This window comes from Pan troglodytes, chromosome 12 (genome assembly GCF_028858775.2).
Source record: "Pan troglodytes isolate AG18354 chromosome 12, NHGRI_mPanTro3-v2.0_pri, whole genome shotgun sequence".
Classification (NCBI taxonomy): domain Eukaryota; kingdom Metazoa; phylum Chordata; class Mammalia; order Primates; family Hominidae; genus Pan; species Pan troglodytes.
This window is the reverse complement of record NC_072410.2, coordinates 78,360,411-78,376,041: the sequence shown is the minus strand read 5'-3', so window position 1 is coordinate 78,376,041 and position 15,631 is coordinate 78,360,411. Positions and strand designations below refer to the sequence as shown.

The window sequence follows — 15,631 nt, the reverse complement described above, 5'->3', positions numbered from 1 at the left end:
TAAAATGTGTCTAAGAGAATATAAGAAATATAACGAACTAGACGTTAATCTTTTTTTCCAATTATCTCTATCGACAATTATTTTTAAATTTAAAATGTATTATAAAAATAATAATGCTTATTACAAAAAGAAAAAAAGAAAAGTAAAAAAAAAACCATTGTTAGTACTTTGGGTATATTTCCTTTCAATCTTTTAAAAATGCATCTTTTTTCCTTGATACCCAATTGAAACCATAGCATATATTTAATTTTTTCACCTAGCACAATAATACATTTTTGAGTTAGTTTTAATTTATAATTTAGTAGCAACACATACTTTAAATTCTTCTAAATATTACTAAGAATTTAATGGTTAAAAGGTACTCAACAATCATCAGGAACAAGGGGTTTTAGTTTGAAAGAGAGATACCTATCTAAGTATATACCATTTATTTAAGCAATAGATACTGACTAAATAGCACTATACAACCTGGCACCCTGCTTATCAATTAAGATGCAAAGGTGAAACAGACTCAGTCTGTTCACAATCTAGCAGTTCTAGGTCATCTTTATGAATTTACATGAATGAACTATGTTGTAATTCACAAAATCAATTTCAGTTTTTAATAAAATATTAGTGATATATCTGTATTTACTCTGATTTTGAATATTACCAGACTCCAATTTTGAATACAAACAACTAATAAAAGAATGATCATCTTAGCCTTATTATTCCTGGTTCCAACCAAAATAAACATTTTAAGTCAACCAAAGTCAGTACTTTAAATAACTGGAGGAAGGTTCTGGAGAGAAAGATTTAATTATATTATTCTAGTACCTTGGGTCTTTTTCTGTGTAAAAGCGTTCATTACGTTTGTTATCACCAAAAGTGGCTCGATATACGTCATGACAGCGAAGGTTCCGCTGGAAGGTGTAGAATAAAACATCTTCATCTTCCTCGTCCTTTACCCATTCTGAAAGAAAATAATGAGATAATTATACATAATCACCTATATTCCATTAAAAAAAAAAAGCACAGCACATTCTAATTTTGAATGCCAGTGAGAACATGTGCAAGTTTATCCCTGGAAATCTAAATATTTGACTGTATCTAATCTGTGCTGTATATAAGCCAGAGAGCTTTCCTGAGAATAAACCACTACTACACCATTCCAAGGTTTCAAGTAGTTATCAGTCTCAGGGTACTCAAGTTTCTAAATAAGAGCTAAATGCTCAATATTTAGGAAAGACATTGGTAAAGTCACATTTGCTTTTAGGAGGTGAATTCCGTCTCAGTCTACAACTTGAAACTGTAAGTCTGAAGAAATATTGCATCTTTCTCTCATGTGTAAAACTTCTCTGTCTGCTTTCAAGCCACAGGATATCTCCAACTACCAAACACAATTTAATGCTGATTCTTGATCCCACCAGAAGCTGTCAACAGAAGTTTGCACACAATTACACCATGACTGCCACCTGGCTGACAGTGATTGTAAGTCATCATTGTATAATATGCACCATGATCTTAAAGGTTATAAAATGTAGAAAATATATGTCTTAGAATTCAATAGTTAGGGTATAATTTCAATTCACTGCAACAACATTTAGTTAAACAATGGAGAAAATGATGGCAGAAAATGAAAAGAGAGGACAAAATGTAACATATGTACCACTCAATGATAAATTTAAAGTTAGTTCTATTACTAAAAATGTCACAGCTTCCATTGATAAACAGGTTAGTTCAACACATACCAAGTTCTTTGGTAGTGACTTTATGCTGTAACAGCTCTATAAGATAACATGAAATTAAAAAAATACATTCAAGCTTAAAGTTGAATAAAATATTAAGATGCAACTTACGTGTAAAAATTTATTCTAGATAATAATTTGGCAAATAATTCTGATAAATCAAAACATATTGTATGACATGGACTCTAATTGTAACACTTTTAAAAACATGAGTATTTTAAAATTACCCATCTAGATATATAATTAAATAAGGGAAGGTCTCCTGAATAAGAGGTACATAGGAAGATGTATAGTCCATAGGGATATATGAATCAGGCATTCACCTTCTCCCTCACTCACATGCGACAAAAAAATGTTTCAAAAGTGTTACCGTTGCCTTTCAACACAGAGGACTATTTTGGTTGGTGGCTTACCAAAACTGGACACATTCGGGAAAGAAGCTTCCATTACGGGCTGATCGCTGAGCTTTATAATTACACAGGTAGATGCTTCAGAATCTTCAGTTCTTATCTTGGCAGCCACATATTTTTCATCTGGAGCAACTCTGATACAATCAATGAAGGGCTGGTCTAACTTAAGTTCCTCCAAATTGAATAAAACTTCATAATTATCATTGTCTGCTGTATAAAGAAAAATACGAAAGTGATAACTTCACAGGATGTACTTTAAAAAATTAAAACTGTATTTTAATGTTTTAAATTAGAATTCCCATTCTGTGAGAGGCCATATCCTAGCTTCTTTCAACAATGATGGCAGCTTAACTTGCACATCAACTGACAATAAGTTATTTAATATTACCTTATACTATTCAATACTATTCTGTGCATCAACCTGAGACATTATTTGATATTGTTATAGTCTAGTTTAGTATTTACAGACCATACAGAACCTAGAAAGTAAGTGAATATAAATGACAATCAACAATATATGCCAAGTGCCTAGCATAGTACCCAAGACACAGCAGATGCTCAAAAAATGCTGGATGCCATCTCCATTCTCCCTGCCAAAGCTTCTGAGTCTAACTATATCTTACACAAACCCAGATATTAAAAACTAGTCATTAAAAAAAATTCAGAAATAATCTTTAAAAAAATCTTTTCTCTATCTTTGAGAAATTAATAAATTTCCTATAAAAAATATGAAATCTGAAAATTAGAGCATGTAAAAAGAAAAATTGTGGTGTACCTTCTTCATCTTTGGAACGAACCAAGCAACAACCTTCTTGGTAATAAACAAAACCACCATGTTTAACCTGATAAAAGAAACATGCAGTTTACTTAATAATAATTTAATTAACCTTTTCATAGTCTGACTATTCAAGATGAAGATGAAATGAAGGCTCTTATAAAAAACAGACCTGTTGAAGTATATGAATGAACACATATGAAATATAAAATTGACCATTTTTACAATATAGTTGATAAGATATGGTTTTCATATGTTCATAACCACTAGAGGGGTTTTTAATACATAAATACAAGAGGCAATAAAGAAAAGGTATAACAAAATCTGTCAGTTCTCACAACTGTACAAACCACTTCTGCTACATTTTAGAAACATCTGATACCTGTACAGTGGGAGTCAATTAACAGAAATCAAGTGTCATCTTTAAGACAATCCAAAATGATGCAGATGAGGAAACTGTGGCTCAGACTAGCCTGAAAACCCAGTCAATAACTTTCTGAGACTCTTTCCTTTAAAATATGCTGTCACCAACAACTATACACAGTCTTGACTTAACACAAACTACTTCACCTGCTGTAGGGTGACAAATACAATTTGAAATTGAGAGAATTAATATTACCCAAATATAAATAGTGTTCTTGTCTAATGCCTACATATTAAATGTAATTGATTGGTTGATATGATTTCAGTGGCTTACATTTATTATCTGTTAGTTGGTGGCGTAATTTAAATCTGGAGATCCTTATTCTTAACCTACTATTTCCACTCTACTATGTAAGTGATTTTCACCTATTGCGGTTCAATTTTCCAATCTTATTGAAAAATTCAATTCATTTTTTCTTTTTTTTTTTTTTTTGAGACAGAGTCTTGCTCTGTCACCCAGGCTGGAGTGCAGTGGTGCAATCTTGGCTCAGGGCAACCTCTGCATCCTGAGTTCAAGTGATTCTCCTACCTCAGCCTCCTGAGTGGCTGGGACTACAGGCGCCTGCCACCATGCCTAATTTTTGTATTTTTAGTAGAGATGGGATTTCACCATGTTGGCTAGGCTGGTCTTGAACTCTTGACCTCAGGTGATCTGCCCACCTTGACCTCCCAAAGTGCTGGGATTACAGGCGTGAGCCACTGCACGCACAGCCCTCAATTCATTTCGACTGACTATTTATGACTGTGATAACCATAAAATGGTTAAACAGATACTTGGCTTTCACGGTACTATACTACTTAAAGTGAATTCCTTTTATTAAAAAATTTAGACAAAACAATCAAGTAATTTTCAAATAACAACAAAGTATGAACTACTTTCATTTGAACTTCTCCTTAGAATCATTAAAAAATTTTTAAATCAGTGCTGGGCATGGTGGCTCACACCTATAATGTCAGCACTTTGGGAGGCTGAGGTGGGAGGGTTGCTTGAGCCCAGGAGTTCAAGATCAGCCAGGGCAACACAGTGAGACCCTGTCTCTTGAAATTTTTTTTTTTTTAAATCGGAACTGATTGTTTGCAAAAACCAGAATTAATATATTACAGTTTAAAATTTATCTTACTTTCGATCTTTACATTTATTGAAAGATGTAAAGGATCACATTCTGTGATCACAATCTCTGAAATCTTTGCTTTTTAAGTTTTTCTGCATATTTTAAAGGCCAAAAGCAGTATAATCTTGACGTGGACTATGTCTCTAAATCACCAAGTATCTCATTTGCATCTTGATTGGTAATATCAAAAATTTTTTTTTAAAGACATGAGATATCTTACTTCCACATTGATGATTTCATATTCTTCTTGTGGCTGTGTTTCTAATTTTGTTCTCACTTTTTCAAATGCATCCATGTTTTCTGGAAGGGGTTTTTCGTTTTCTTGTTTAACAGGCTGAAGATCCTGGAAAAAGTTTTGTTATGATGAAAATATTTCAAACTAGGGAAAAAAAACTTTTGCTTTTTAAAGATAAGTACGTCTATACCGTAGACTTAACATTGTACAAAAAAGAAATAAGATTAAATAGTAGGCATTTCACAGATTTTAAATGTTCTTTCCTAGGCTCATCAATAAAATGATCTTTTTCGTTAAAAAAAGTAAACAAAGTAAGATAGACATTTGATGGTTATACTATTATTTTAGATGAATAAGTCCTTAAGAAGCAGGAATACTAAGAAGCTCAGAAGAATGTTCAGAAATACTATGGGGAAAATTTATACACAATTAAGGAGAAAATAAAATTCCATGAACTTTTACATATTTAATAGGAAAATCAGGTAGAGAAAAAAATCTTTCACGTTTTATAAGTACTGAAGTACTTCCTAAAAGAAGGGAAATATCAAAGAAGTGGAAGACATTATCACTACTAATAAATGTTCACTATTATTTTATTCACAGCCAGAGTGATAAGAAATATTTCCCTACTTCATTAACTATAATTTTTTACTTTTAAAATTTTTTAAATTTAAATGGGTCTGAGAACCAAGGGATATAATTTTCTTTTCTTTTGGGAATAACTAAGCCCCAAAATAGAACTGTTTATCAAATCAAAAAGTAAACTGGCGAGGCGCAGTGGCTCATGCCTGTAACCCCAGCATTTTGGGAGGCCAAGGAGAATGGATCACTTGAGCCCAGGAGCTCAAGACCAGCCTGGGCAACATAGCGAGACCCCGTCTCTATAAAAAAATACAAAAAAATTTAGCCAGGTGTGGTGGCACACACCTGTAGTCCCAGCTACTTGGGAAGCTGAGGTGGGAGGGATCACCTGAGCCCAGGAGGTTGAGGCTGCAGTGAGGCATGATCATGCCATTGCACTCCAGCATGCAGAGTGAGACCCTGTCTCAACAACAACAACAACAAAAAAGGGAATTAATGCCTAATGAAACAGAGCTTCTTTTTCAGTTTCTTTGAGGAAAAATAATATGTTCACTTTATGAAAGGAAGAACCAGGAAAAATAATAGAAAATAATGAACATGAGTGGAGATATAGATGAAAGCTAAATAAGCATTCACTGTGTCTTATCAAGAGTGACTAATAAGCTGAGAGCTTTATTTGAGTTCTGGTAAGCAAATTAATATCATATAAATCATTACAATTTGGATAAAGCAAAACCTGTTATCAAATTTAAAAACTGTTTAATAATTCAACACTCCAGTGGTTTGCCTTGTTTAAGCAAAAGGATTCTGGCCAAGATATTTTACTTCAGCTCTCTGCCAAAGATGACAATTGTACAGTGATTTGTACCAGAGGGGGGACTTAAGTCTTTGGTAAGGATCGCCAACAGCTGGAAAGTATTTATTGCATAAAATATGTCCATGATACTTTACCAACATTGTAGAGAATGTAAACTATAAATACAGTTTATATTACAAAGAGTTTACAATCTAAAATTAAACACAAGAATATAACGGAAAAATCACCAAAACAAATTAAATGGAAAATAATCATTTTCACAAAGGTTTTCCTTTTAGATTTTTTTGGGACACATTATTATTTGAATTAGATTAAAATTAGCAATAATGGTTGTTATGACAGTCTCAATCATTTAGCCTCTACTTACTATCATATAATTTTCTGAATTTTTTTTAAGAGACAGGGTCTCACTATGTTGCCCAGGCTGGACTCAAACTCCTGGGCTCAAGCAATCTTCCTGCCTCAGCCTCCCAAGTAGATGGGACTATAGATAGGTGTGTGCCTCCTCATTCCATACAGTTAAATTTTTTGAATAATTATTTGAAGATCAAATACTGGAGGCTTATATATTTATTTTTCATTCATTTTTAAAGCATTTCTATAAAATCTATGGTTGATCTTTAAAGTGGTGAGACATGATATCTGTATCAATAATCCCCTCATATCACCATCATAAGTCAGAAGATGACTAAAAATCTATTCTGAAACTGTAAAATAGCAATAGGAGCTGCCTTTGTATTTCTAGATTCAGGATTGTCTGTTCTGTAATTTCCATTAAAACTTTTTAAGTAGAGTCAGGATTATCTCTCTACTACCCTGTAGCTTCTAGCACATTCTAGGTCATGGAGCTGGGTTCTGTCACTTTTAAATACTCATTCTTACTGAGAGTCATAGCCAACATAGAGCCAAAAGCAACAGAGCGGGCTCCAAAACTCATCTTCTTAACTTTACATTCCTTCCTGATTAACATTTTTTCTGTCATATATCCAAATAAACTGAGCTTATCTGAACCAAAATAACTCTGAAAGCAATAGGATTTTTGACTCCCTTAACGAAATTCAAGCAGAACTCAACAGCTTTCTAAGTAACTCTTCTAAAGGAATTACTCCCATGGAAACTGAGATTTTATATAATATTCATTAAGTACTCCAAGTTACTTTTGGTTTTTGTTGCATCCCAAGGATACCTGCTAAGTGTTTTAAGCTTTCATTTCAATTTCAGCTAGCAATATCATTAGGGTACACAGCTAAAGCCATTCATTTTAGCCAGGTATCTTAGTCCAGTTGTTTCAAAGGCATATACTACCTAATGGAGCTGAGGTAAGGATGGCTTTACCTTCAGATTTTGAGAAGGTTACTGGTACAGTATCACTCCATTAGTGGTAAAAAGAAGCACTCCTTCCCACTCCCCAAGTGACCCACCACTAAATCATTTTAACAATGAAAGCTGTTATAAAATAGAAGGAGAATGATATGTGTTAACTTTATCATGGCAAAGATGCTGAACTCTAAAGATAGAAAAAATGGTGAAGGAGAAAGACACCGGACAGCCCTTCAGTCAAGACTAATTAGCCATTAGTAAATGGCTAATTCTAAGGCTAGGGCAGGGAGAAAATACATGGTAGGTCTGGGAAATCTTATGCCAGAAAATAAGGAAGTGCTCAAAGTTTAATGGAGACATGTCAAAAGAATACAAGTGTCAACTGAAGGGGTTTCTACAGGCCACATTTTGGACAACTGGAGCATCAAAAAGAATAATAAATAATAAATAATACATTGAAAAAACATAAATCCACAGCAATTGAAAAACAGAATGCAATATGAAGCATTTCAATTTAGGAAAACAGAAAAAGAGTAAGTCTTAAGGAAGTAGAAGAAAGGTAAGAAAATTAATTTTTGAAATTAAGTTGATAACAAAGAAACTAAAGAGAATCAAATTAAAAGTTGGTTCTTTTAGAAACCTATTAAAAAACAAACATCACAAAACTGATAGAAAAAAGAATACGAGGCCGGGCGTGGTGGCTCACGCCTGTAATCTCGGCACTTTGGGAGGCCAAGGCGGGTGGATCACGAGGTCAAGAAAAAAGAATACGAGGAGAGAAAAAGGCATAATTACAGATACAACAGAGATTTTTAAAAATTACAATAAGCTTCATGTGAATCTATTTGAAAATAAATGAAATGGGTAATTTTCCAGAAAGAAAAATTACCAAAATTGACTCAAGAAATAGAAAAGCTATATAAGTCACTAACTCTTAAAGAAATTAAATTGGAAACTAAATGTCCCCTTCTTGAAAGAAACACCAAGCCCAGACGCTTTCAAAGGTAGCTTTCTTGGATCTTCAAGAAACAGCTAATCTTTTCATATGTCAACTATTTAAAAAAATAGTAAAAGAGGTAAAACTACTCATTTTATTAGGCTAATATAACCTTGACATCAAAATTAGACAATGATGATATGAGACAATTAAAAAAATCAATCTTATTCTAAAATAAAACTTGATAAAATCAAATTTTTAATTTTAAAAAGCACAAAATAAGAACAGTAATAGTAATACCAATTAAACTTAATGTGACCAAGAAGGATTTTTTCCTAGGAATGAAAGGATGGTCCAACATCAGAAAAAAATCTATCAATGTAATCTAACACAAATAAAGGAGATAAATCTTAGAGCCATTTTTGATAAATGCAGGGAAAAAATAAAAAATAATCACGCTTTAAAAAAATGATAAAACCTTAAATTAGGAATAGAGAGGAACTTCCTTAATAGTTTCTGTCAGTTATCTTACACAGAAATATACTGAATCTGTAAACAAAATACCTGAAATTAATTCATATTAGCATATGCATGGTATTTAGCAACCATGAAACACCAATGAGATTTCCAAAATTTTAATAATGTTCATGTAAAATAACTAATTGTATTTGCTGTTAACTCATTTTATTTTTTAAAAACAACTGTTAAATGAAGGAAACTTGTTCCTTTCATCTTCTGCCTCCAATTCTTCTCCTTACCCCTTCTCTAGAGCCCAGACTTTTGCTCTTCTTATGCCACTGACTGCTCCTGTCAAGGTCACTCAATGGCTACCACATTGCAAAGTGCAAAAGTTAATGTTCAGTATTCATATTACTTGACCTGTCAGGATCATGATACAATTGATCACTTCCTCCTCCTAAAAACACTTTTCTTTACTTGGCTTCCAGGACACCTCATTCTCCTTGTTTTCCTCTTACTTCACTGGCCCTTCCTTCTCAGTATCTTTAGCTAGTTCCTTCTCAACTCCCTGGCTTTTTTTTGTTTGAGATGGGATTTCGGCTCCCTGCAACCTCTGCCTCCTGGGTTCAAGCGATTCTCCTGCCTCCGCCTCCTGAGTAGCTGGGATTACAGGCACTTGCCCACCACGCTGGCTAATTTTTTTTTTTTTTTTGTATTTTTAGTAGAGATGGGGTTTCACCATATTGGCTAGGCTGGTCTGAAACTCCTGACCTCAGGTGAACCACCCGCCTCAGCCTCCCGAAGTGCTGGGATTACAGGCTTGAGCCACTGGGCCTGGCATCTCCCTGGCTTTTTAACACTGGCAGAGCTCAATTCCTGCACTAAGTACTTCTCTTCTTTGCAGTCTGCACTAATTCCCTTGGTGATCTCATCCAGTCATGACCTTAAATACTATTTATATGCTGAGGACTCCCAAATTTACAGATGTAGCCTGAACAACCCTGAACAAGATGAACTTGTATATCCAACTGACTACCCAACATTTTTACTTAGATGTCTAATATGCCAAAAAATGTCCGAATCTGAACTTTAAATCTCCCCATATATCCCTTGCCCTATTAAAAAAAAAAAACAAAACCCTGTTCTCCAGGCAATCTTTCCAATTTACATAAATGACAAATCTGTCCTCCCAGCTACTCAGGCTTAAAAACATTACAGTTGGCTTTGTCTTTTTCTCTTGCCACAAACAACTGGTCTGCTAAATCCTGTCAATTCTACTTTCAACATATATTTAGAATCTGACCACTTCTCACACTTGGACTGGACTACTCGGCTAGCATCATCATCATTTCTCCCTTGGATTACTGCAAAAGCCCAAAAGCTTTCTCTGCTTCTGTGCTTGCCTCCCGGTCTATTTTCAAACAAAGGAGCTTGTGTGAGTCTGAAGTCAGATTATGTTACTCCACTCAAAACCCTCCAGTGGTTTCCCATCTTGCTCAAGAGGAAAAGCAAAAATTTTTACAATGGTCTACAAAGTCCTAAAGAATCTTGTCCCATTACATTGATGACCTAATCTACTGCTACACGCCAAGCCCACTTAGTCCAGTTAATCCATACTTGATGTTTCTTGAACATATCAAGCTTGCTCCCATATCAGTTTCTTAGAACTTGGGCCCTATGCCCAAATACCTCCTTAAAGCTATTGCTCAAATGTCATCTTCTAAGTTAGGCCTTTCCTAACCATTTTACTAAAATAACACCCCTCCCTATCCCCACACTGCCTATTCACATCTTCCCTGTCTTTTTTTTCTTTTCTTCTTCGCCATAACTATCGCTTTTGACCCACTTTGTATTTCATTCATGTAATTCTTTTTATTGAGAGATGAGGACTTGCTTGTGTCCACCTCAGTTGGAGTGCAGTGGCATGATCTCGGCTCATTGCAACCTCTGCCTCCTGGGCTCAAGCAATTGATCCTTCATCTCAGCTCTCAAGTAGCTGAGACTACAGGCGCCACCATGCCCAGCTAATTTTTGCATTGTTTGTAGAGACAGAGTTTTGCCATGTTGCCCAGGCTGTTCTTGAACTTCTGGGCTCAAGCAATGAGCCCACCTCAGCCTCCCAAAGTATATTACAGGCATGACCCACTGCACCTAGCCTTGTTCATGTAATTCTTTATTCTTTCCCTTTTCCTTTCTCAAGTAGGATGGTAAGCTTCACAAAGGCAGGGATTTTTGTTTATTTTGTTCAGTGTTATATCTCCAGTGCCTAGAATGGTGCATAGCAAGTGTTCAACAAATATTTGCTGAGTTGAATAAAATTCAGACAGCATAAAACATAAAATGAAAAAAACATATTTAACAAAAGATATCATAAACTGATAAGAAATACTAATAGGACACATATGGAGAAGATATCTACAGCACATCTAAAAGACAAAGGACACGTAAAGAAATCTTATGAATCAGTAAGAAAAGGACAGACAATTAAAAGAAGGTCAAAAGACAAGAATAGACATTCAAGAAGAAAAACCATAGGATCAATAAATGTAAGAAAAGATGCTCACTGGCCATGAGTGGCAGCTCATGCCTGTAATCCCAGCACTTTGGGAAGCTGAGGCAGGAGAATTGCTTGAGCCCAAGAGCTTCAGACTAGCCTGGGCAACATAGCAAGACTCTGTCTCTATTTAAAAAAGTTTTGGATTTTGGAGCATTTCAGATTTTGGATTAGGGATGGTCTACCTGTACTACAAGATATTAAAAAAGAAAGGTACTGTGAATTAGGCTAACTTAGGTCTACTTCTGACTCTACTAGTTTTCTTACTTAACTTTAGGCTCTGTGGCTTTAGTTTCTTCATTTGTTTAGAAAGAATTCACACGCTTCCTGATTTTAAGACTTATTACAGGCCAGGCGCAGTGGCTCATGCCTGTAATCCCAGCACTTTGGGAGGCCAAGTCGGGCAGATCACCCCGAGGTCAGGAGTTTGAGACCAGCCTGGCCAACATGGTGAAACCCCGTCTCTACTAAAAATAAAAAAAAAATTAGCTGGGCATGGTGGCAGGCACCTGTAATCCCAGCTACTCGGGGGGCCTTGGCAGGAGAACTGTTTGAATCTGGGAGGCAGAGGTTGCAGTGAGCTGAGATGGCACCACTGCACTGCAACCTGGGCGACAGAGCGAGAGCCCATCTCAAAAATAAATAAATAAATAAATAAAACGTATTACAAAGCTATAGTAATTAAATGTGTAGTACTGGCATAATGACAGACATATAGAAAAATAAGATGAAAGTGAGAGTCAAGAATAAACCACTGAATTTATGGTCAGTTGATTTTCAGAAAGGACACCAAGACAATTCAATGGAAAAAGAACACTCTTTTCAACAAATGTTGCTCAGACAATGGATATCCACAAGCAAAATAATAAAGTTGTACCCCAATCCCTTGCACTATAAACAAAATGAACTCAAAATGGGTCATAGGGCTGGGCATGGTGGGTCACACATGTAATCCCAGCACTCTGGGAGGCTGAGGCAGGAGGATTACTTGAACTTAGGAGTTTGAGACAAGCCTGCACAACAAAGTGAGACCCTGTCTCCACACACACAAAAAATCAAAAAATTAGCTGGGCATAGTTGTGGGCCCAGCTACTTGCAAGGTAAGGCAGGAAGATAGCATAAGCCCAGGAGGTTGAGGCTGCAGTAAGCCATGTTTGTGCCTCTGCACTCCAGCCTGAGCAACAGAGTGAGGCCCTCTCTCAAAAAAAAAAAAAAAAAAAAAAAAAAAAAAAGTATCAAAGACCTAAAGAAAGAGCTCAGATGGGATGATTTCTGGGGTATGTTTTCTAGCAATAAAATTTATGGTTATATGAAAAGAAAAAATGCATTAATTTAACTATTAATTCATTCTATAAACACGTTGCTTATCTACAATGTGGCAGTCATTATGCTATGTGCTGGCAAGATGTGTATTATAAAATTCTTGTCTTTAAGGACCTCCCAATATAATGGGGAGACAGGAAAACTTTAAAATGATGTAGTAATAGCAGAGAGGTAAATATAGTGATTTGACTCCTATGGCTTCAACTGCTATCTACATGTAACAACTCTCCCCAAATTCCAGACTCATATATCCAACTGCTACTGAAATCTCCACTTTACTAGTGAGTTATATTTATCCTTTCCTCTTCTTTTTTTTTTTTTGAGATGGAGCCTCGCTCCCATCACACCAGGCTGGAGTGCAGTGGCACGATCTCAGATCACTGCAATCTCCACCTCCCGGGTTCAAGTGATTCTCCTTCCTCAGCCTCCCGAGTAGCTGGGATTACAGGCATGCGCCACCAGGCCCGGCTAAAATTTTTGGATTTTCAGTAGCAATGGGGTTCTGCCATGTTGGTCAGACTGGTCTTGAACTTCTGACCTCAGGCAATCCACCCGCCTCAGCCGCCCAAAGTGCTAGGATTATAGGCGTGAGGCGCCACGCCCGGCCTTCTTCACCCTTAAGATCTGAATATCAGTAAGGTTACATACATGATTGTGAAATAAGTCCATCTGAAACATAAAGATAAACCAGGTACGTTTTAGAATTTTGAGATTTTGGAATGTTAACTGGGTACCTTATCTCAGTTTACAGGGGAACAACACTCTAATCAAATGCAGTAACGTTTTAGAGCCAAACATCTACTAATTGGGATAAAGATCGTAATAGCTTTGTGTCAGTTTAGGTCAGGTTTTGCCCATTCTCAATACCCTCCAATCAGTTAAAAAAAAATCGTTTGTTTTCTAACAGGCTTTTGGATTTTAGAATCCAAAGAGATGAGGAATTATCACTCAAGCTCTCTAGTCTTCCATTAAGATGTCTCAAATAAAATGTAATCAGGGCCAGCTGCGGTGGCTCATGCCTGTAATCCCAGCACCTTGAGAGGGCAAGGCAGGTGGATTGCTTGAGGCTGGGCTTCCAGACCAGCCTAGCCAACATGGCGAAACCCTGTCTCTACTTAAAATATAAAAAAATTAGCTGGGTGTGGTGGCACATGCCTGTAATTCCAGTTACTCAGGAGGCTAAGGCGCGAGAATCACTTGAGCCTGGGAGGTGGAGGTTGCAGTGAGCAGAGACTGTGCCACTGCACTACAGACTGGGTGACAGAGTGAGACACTGTCTCAAAAAAAAAAAAAAAAAAAAAGCAATCACCCTGTAAAGACTCTCATCTTCACTCATCTGAGTTACTGACAAGGCTTCCTACTTCCAATTTATTCTCTATTCTGTCAGAGTGATTCTTCTAAAATGCAAATCTGATTGCGCCTACATTTTTCAATAACATTCTACTGCTTAAAAGGATGTAGCTCAAACTTTTTGCAAGATATACAAAACTACATATATATAATATATATTATATATATAATATATATATACACACACACACACATATGAATATGAGACTATTGCAGGAGCTGCTAACCTGTATTGTAGAAATAGGCAAATGACATGTTTAACCAAAGGATTTAGTCTTCTCTCCTTAATTATACAATTTCATTTTTGTATCTTGTTCAAATTATCACTATTAAAGATTTTGGGAATTATTTTTTAGGCAGAGCAGAGCAGGATGATGTGAAAGATAAAGAAATGTGATATCTGGATGGATGCTAGTCTTTGAATATCACTGGCTGGCTTGTAAGTATAATAGAGTAAGTTCATCTTGCCATCTGCCTAATGTAAAATGGAAAGCTGAGGTACTTGCCAATAAGAACTGCAGAACTGAATGAATTCAATAAGGTTTAGATCGGCAACACTTGATCATCAAACATTTCCAGTTTCTAAATACAGGTCCACTGTCAGTCAAGTTGTGAGTTCCAGAATTACCTGATGTGAACTTCAAAAAACAGATCTGGGGCCGGGCATGGTGGCTCACTCCTGTAATCCCAGCACTTTGGGAGGCCGAGGCAGGTCGATCACCTGAAGTCAGGAGTTCGAGACCAGCCTGACCAACATGGTGAAACCCTGTCTCTACTAAAAAATACAAAAAAATTTAGCTGGGCATGGTGGTGGACGCCTGTAATCCCAGCTACTTGGCAGCTGAGGCAGGAGAATTGCCTGAATCTTGGAGGTGGAGGTTGCAGTGAGCCAAGATCATGCCATTGCACTCCGGCCTGGGCAACAAAGCAAGACTCCCTCTCAAACAAACAAACAAACAACAGATGTGTAGGCCTCAACCATAGAGATTTTCATTACGCAGATGTGGGGTGAGATCCAGGAATCTGCATTTCTAAAAAGCTCTCCAGGATTTCTGATATACAGTTAGACTGCAGAAGTTGATACTGAAGAGTCTCCAAACTTATAGGCAGTAATTCGTTGCTAAGGTAACAAGAGGTATAGAATCATGAAATTTTAGCACCTGTAAGACTTTCTACAGAATGACAAGTTGAAACTCCCTATTTTTTTTTTTTTTGAGACAGGGTATCCTTCTGTCACCCAGGCTGAAGATCTCACTGTGCCTCAACCTCACTGCAGCCTCACTGCAGCCTCGACCTCCCAGGCTGAATCAATCATCCCACCTCAGCCTTCCAAGCAGCTGGGATTACAGGCGTGCGCCACCACACCCAGCTAATTTTTAGTCTTTTTGGTAGAGTTGGGGTTTTGCCATGTTGCCAAGGCTGGTCTCGAATTCCTGGGCTCGGACAATCTGCTCGCCTTGGCCTCCCAATGTTCTGGGATTACTGGCGTGAGCCAGTATGCCTGATCAGAACTCCCTAATTTTTTCAGTCAGGAAAATTAGGAGTCCTGATTAGTTCAGTCACACCAATCGTGGCTAGATCTTTTGCCTTCTAACATTCCCACTACA

At 36.5% G+C, this 15,631-nt stretch overlaps 1 protein-coding gene across 14 annotated transcripts in view; it reads right to left on the bottom strand.

Moving 5' to 3' along the window:
* Positions 1-15,631, bottom strand: part of PREPL (prolyl endopeptidase like) — a 43,149-nt gene that overhangs the window by 22,867 nt on the left and 4,651 nt on the right. For all 14 annotated transcript variants that reach the window (XM_054677812.2, XM_001144400.6, XM_063789896.1 and 11 more), the window contains 4 exons: positions 4,668-4,790; positions 2,913-2,979; positions 2,141-2,347; positions 817-952 (listed from right to left, as the gene is read on the bottom strand). In XM_054677812.2, the coding sequence (XP_054533787.1) occupies positions 817-952; positions 2,141-2,347; positions 2,913-2,979; positions 4,668-4,790 (533 nt within the window). The remainder of the gene's footprint in view (positions 1-816; positions 953-2,140; positions 2,348-2,912; positions 2,980-4,667; positions 4,791-15,631) is intronic.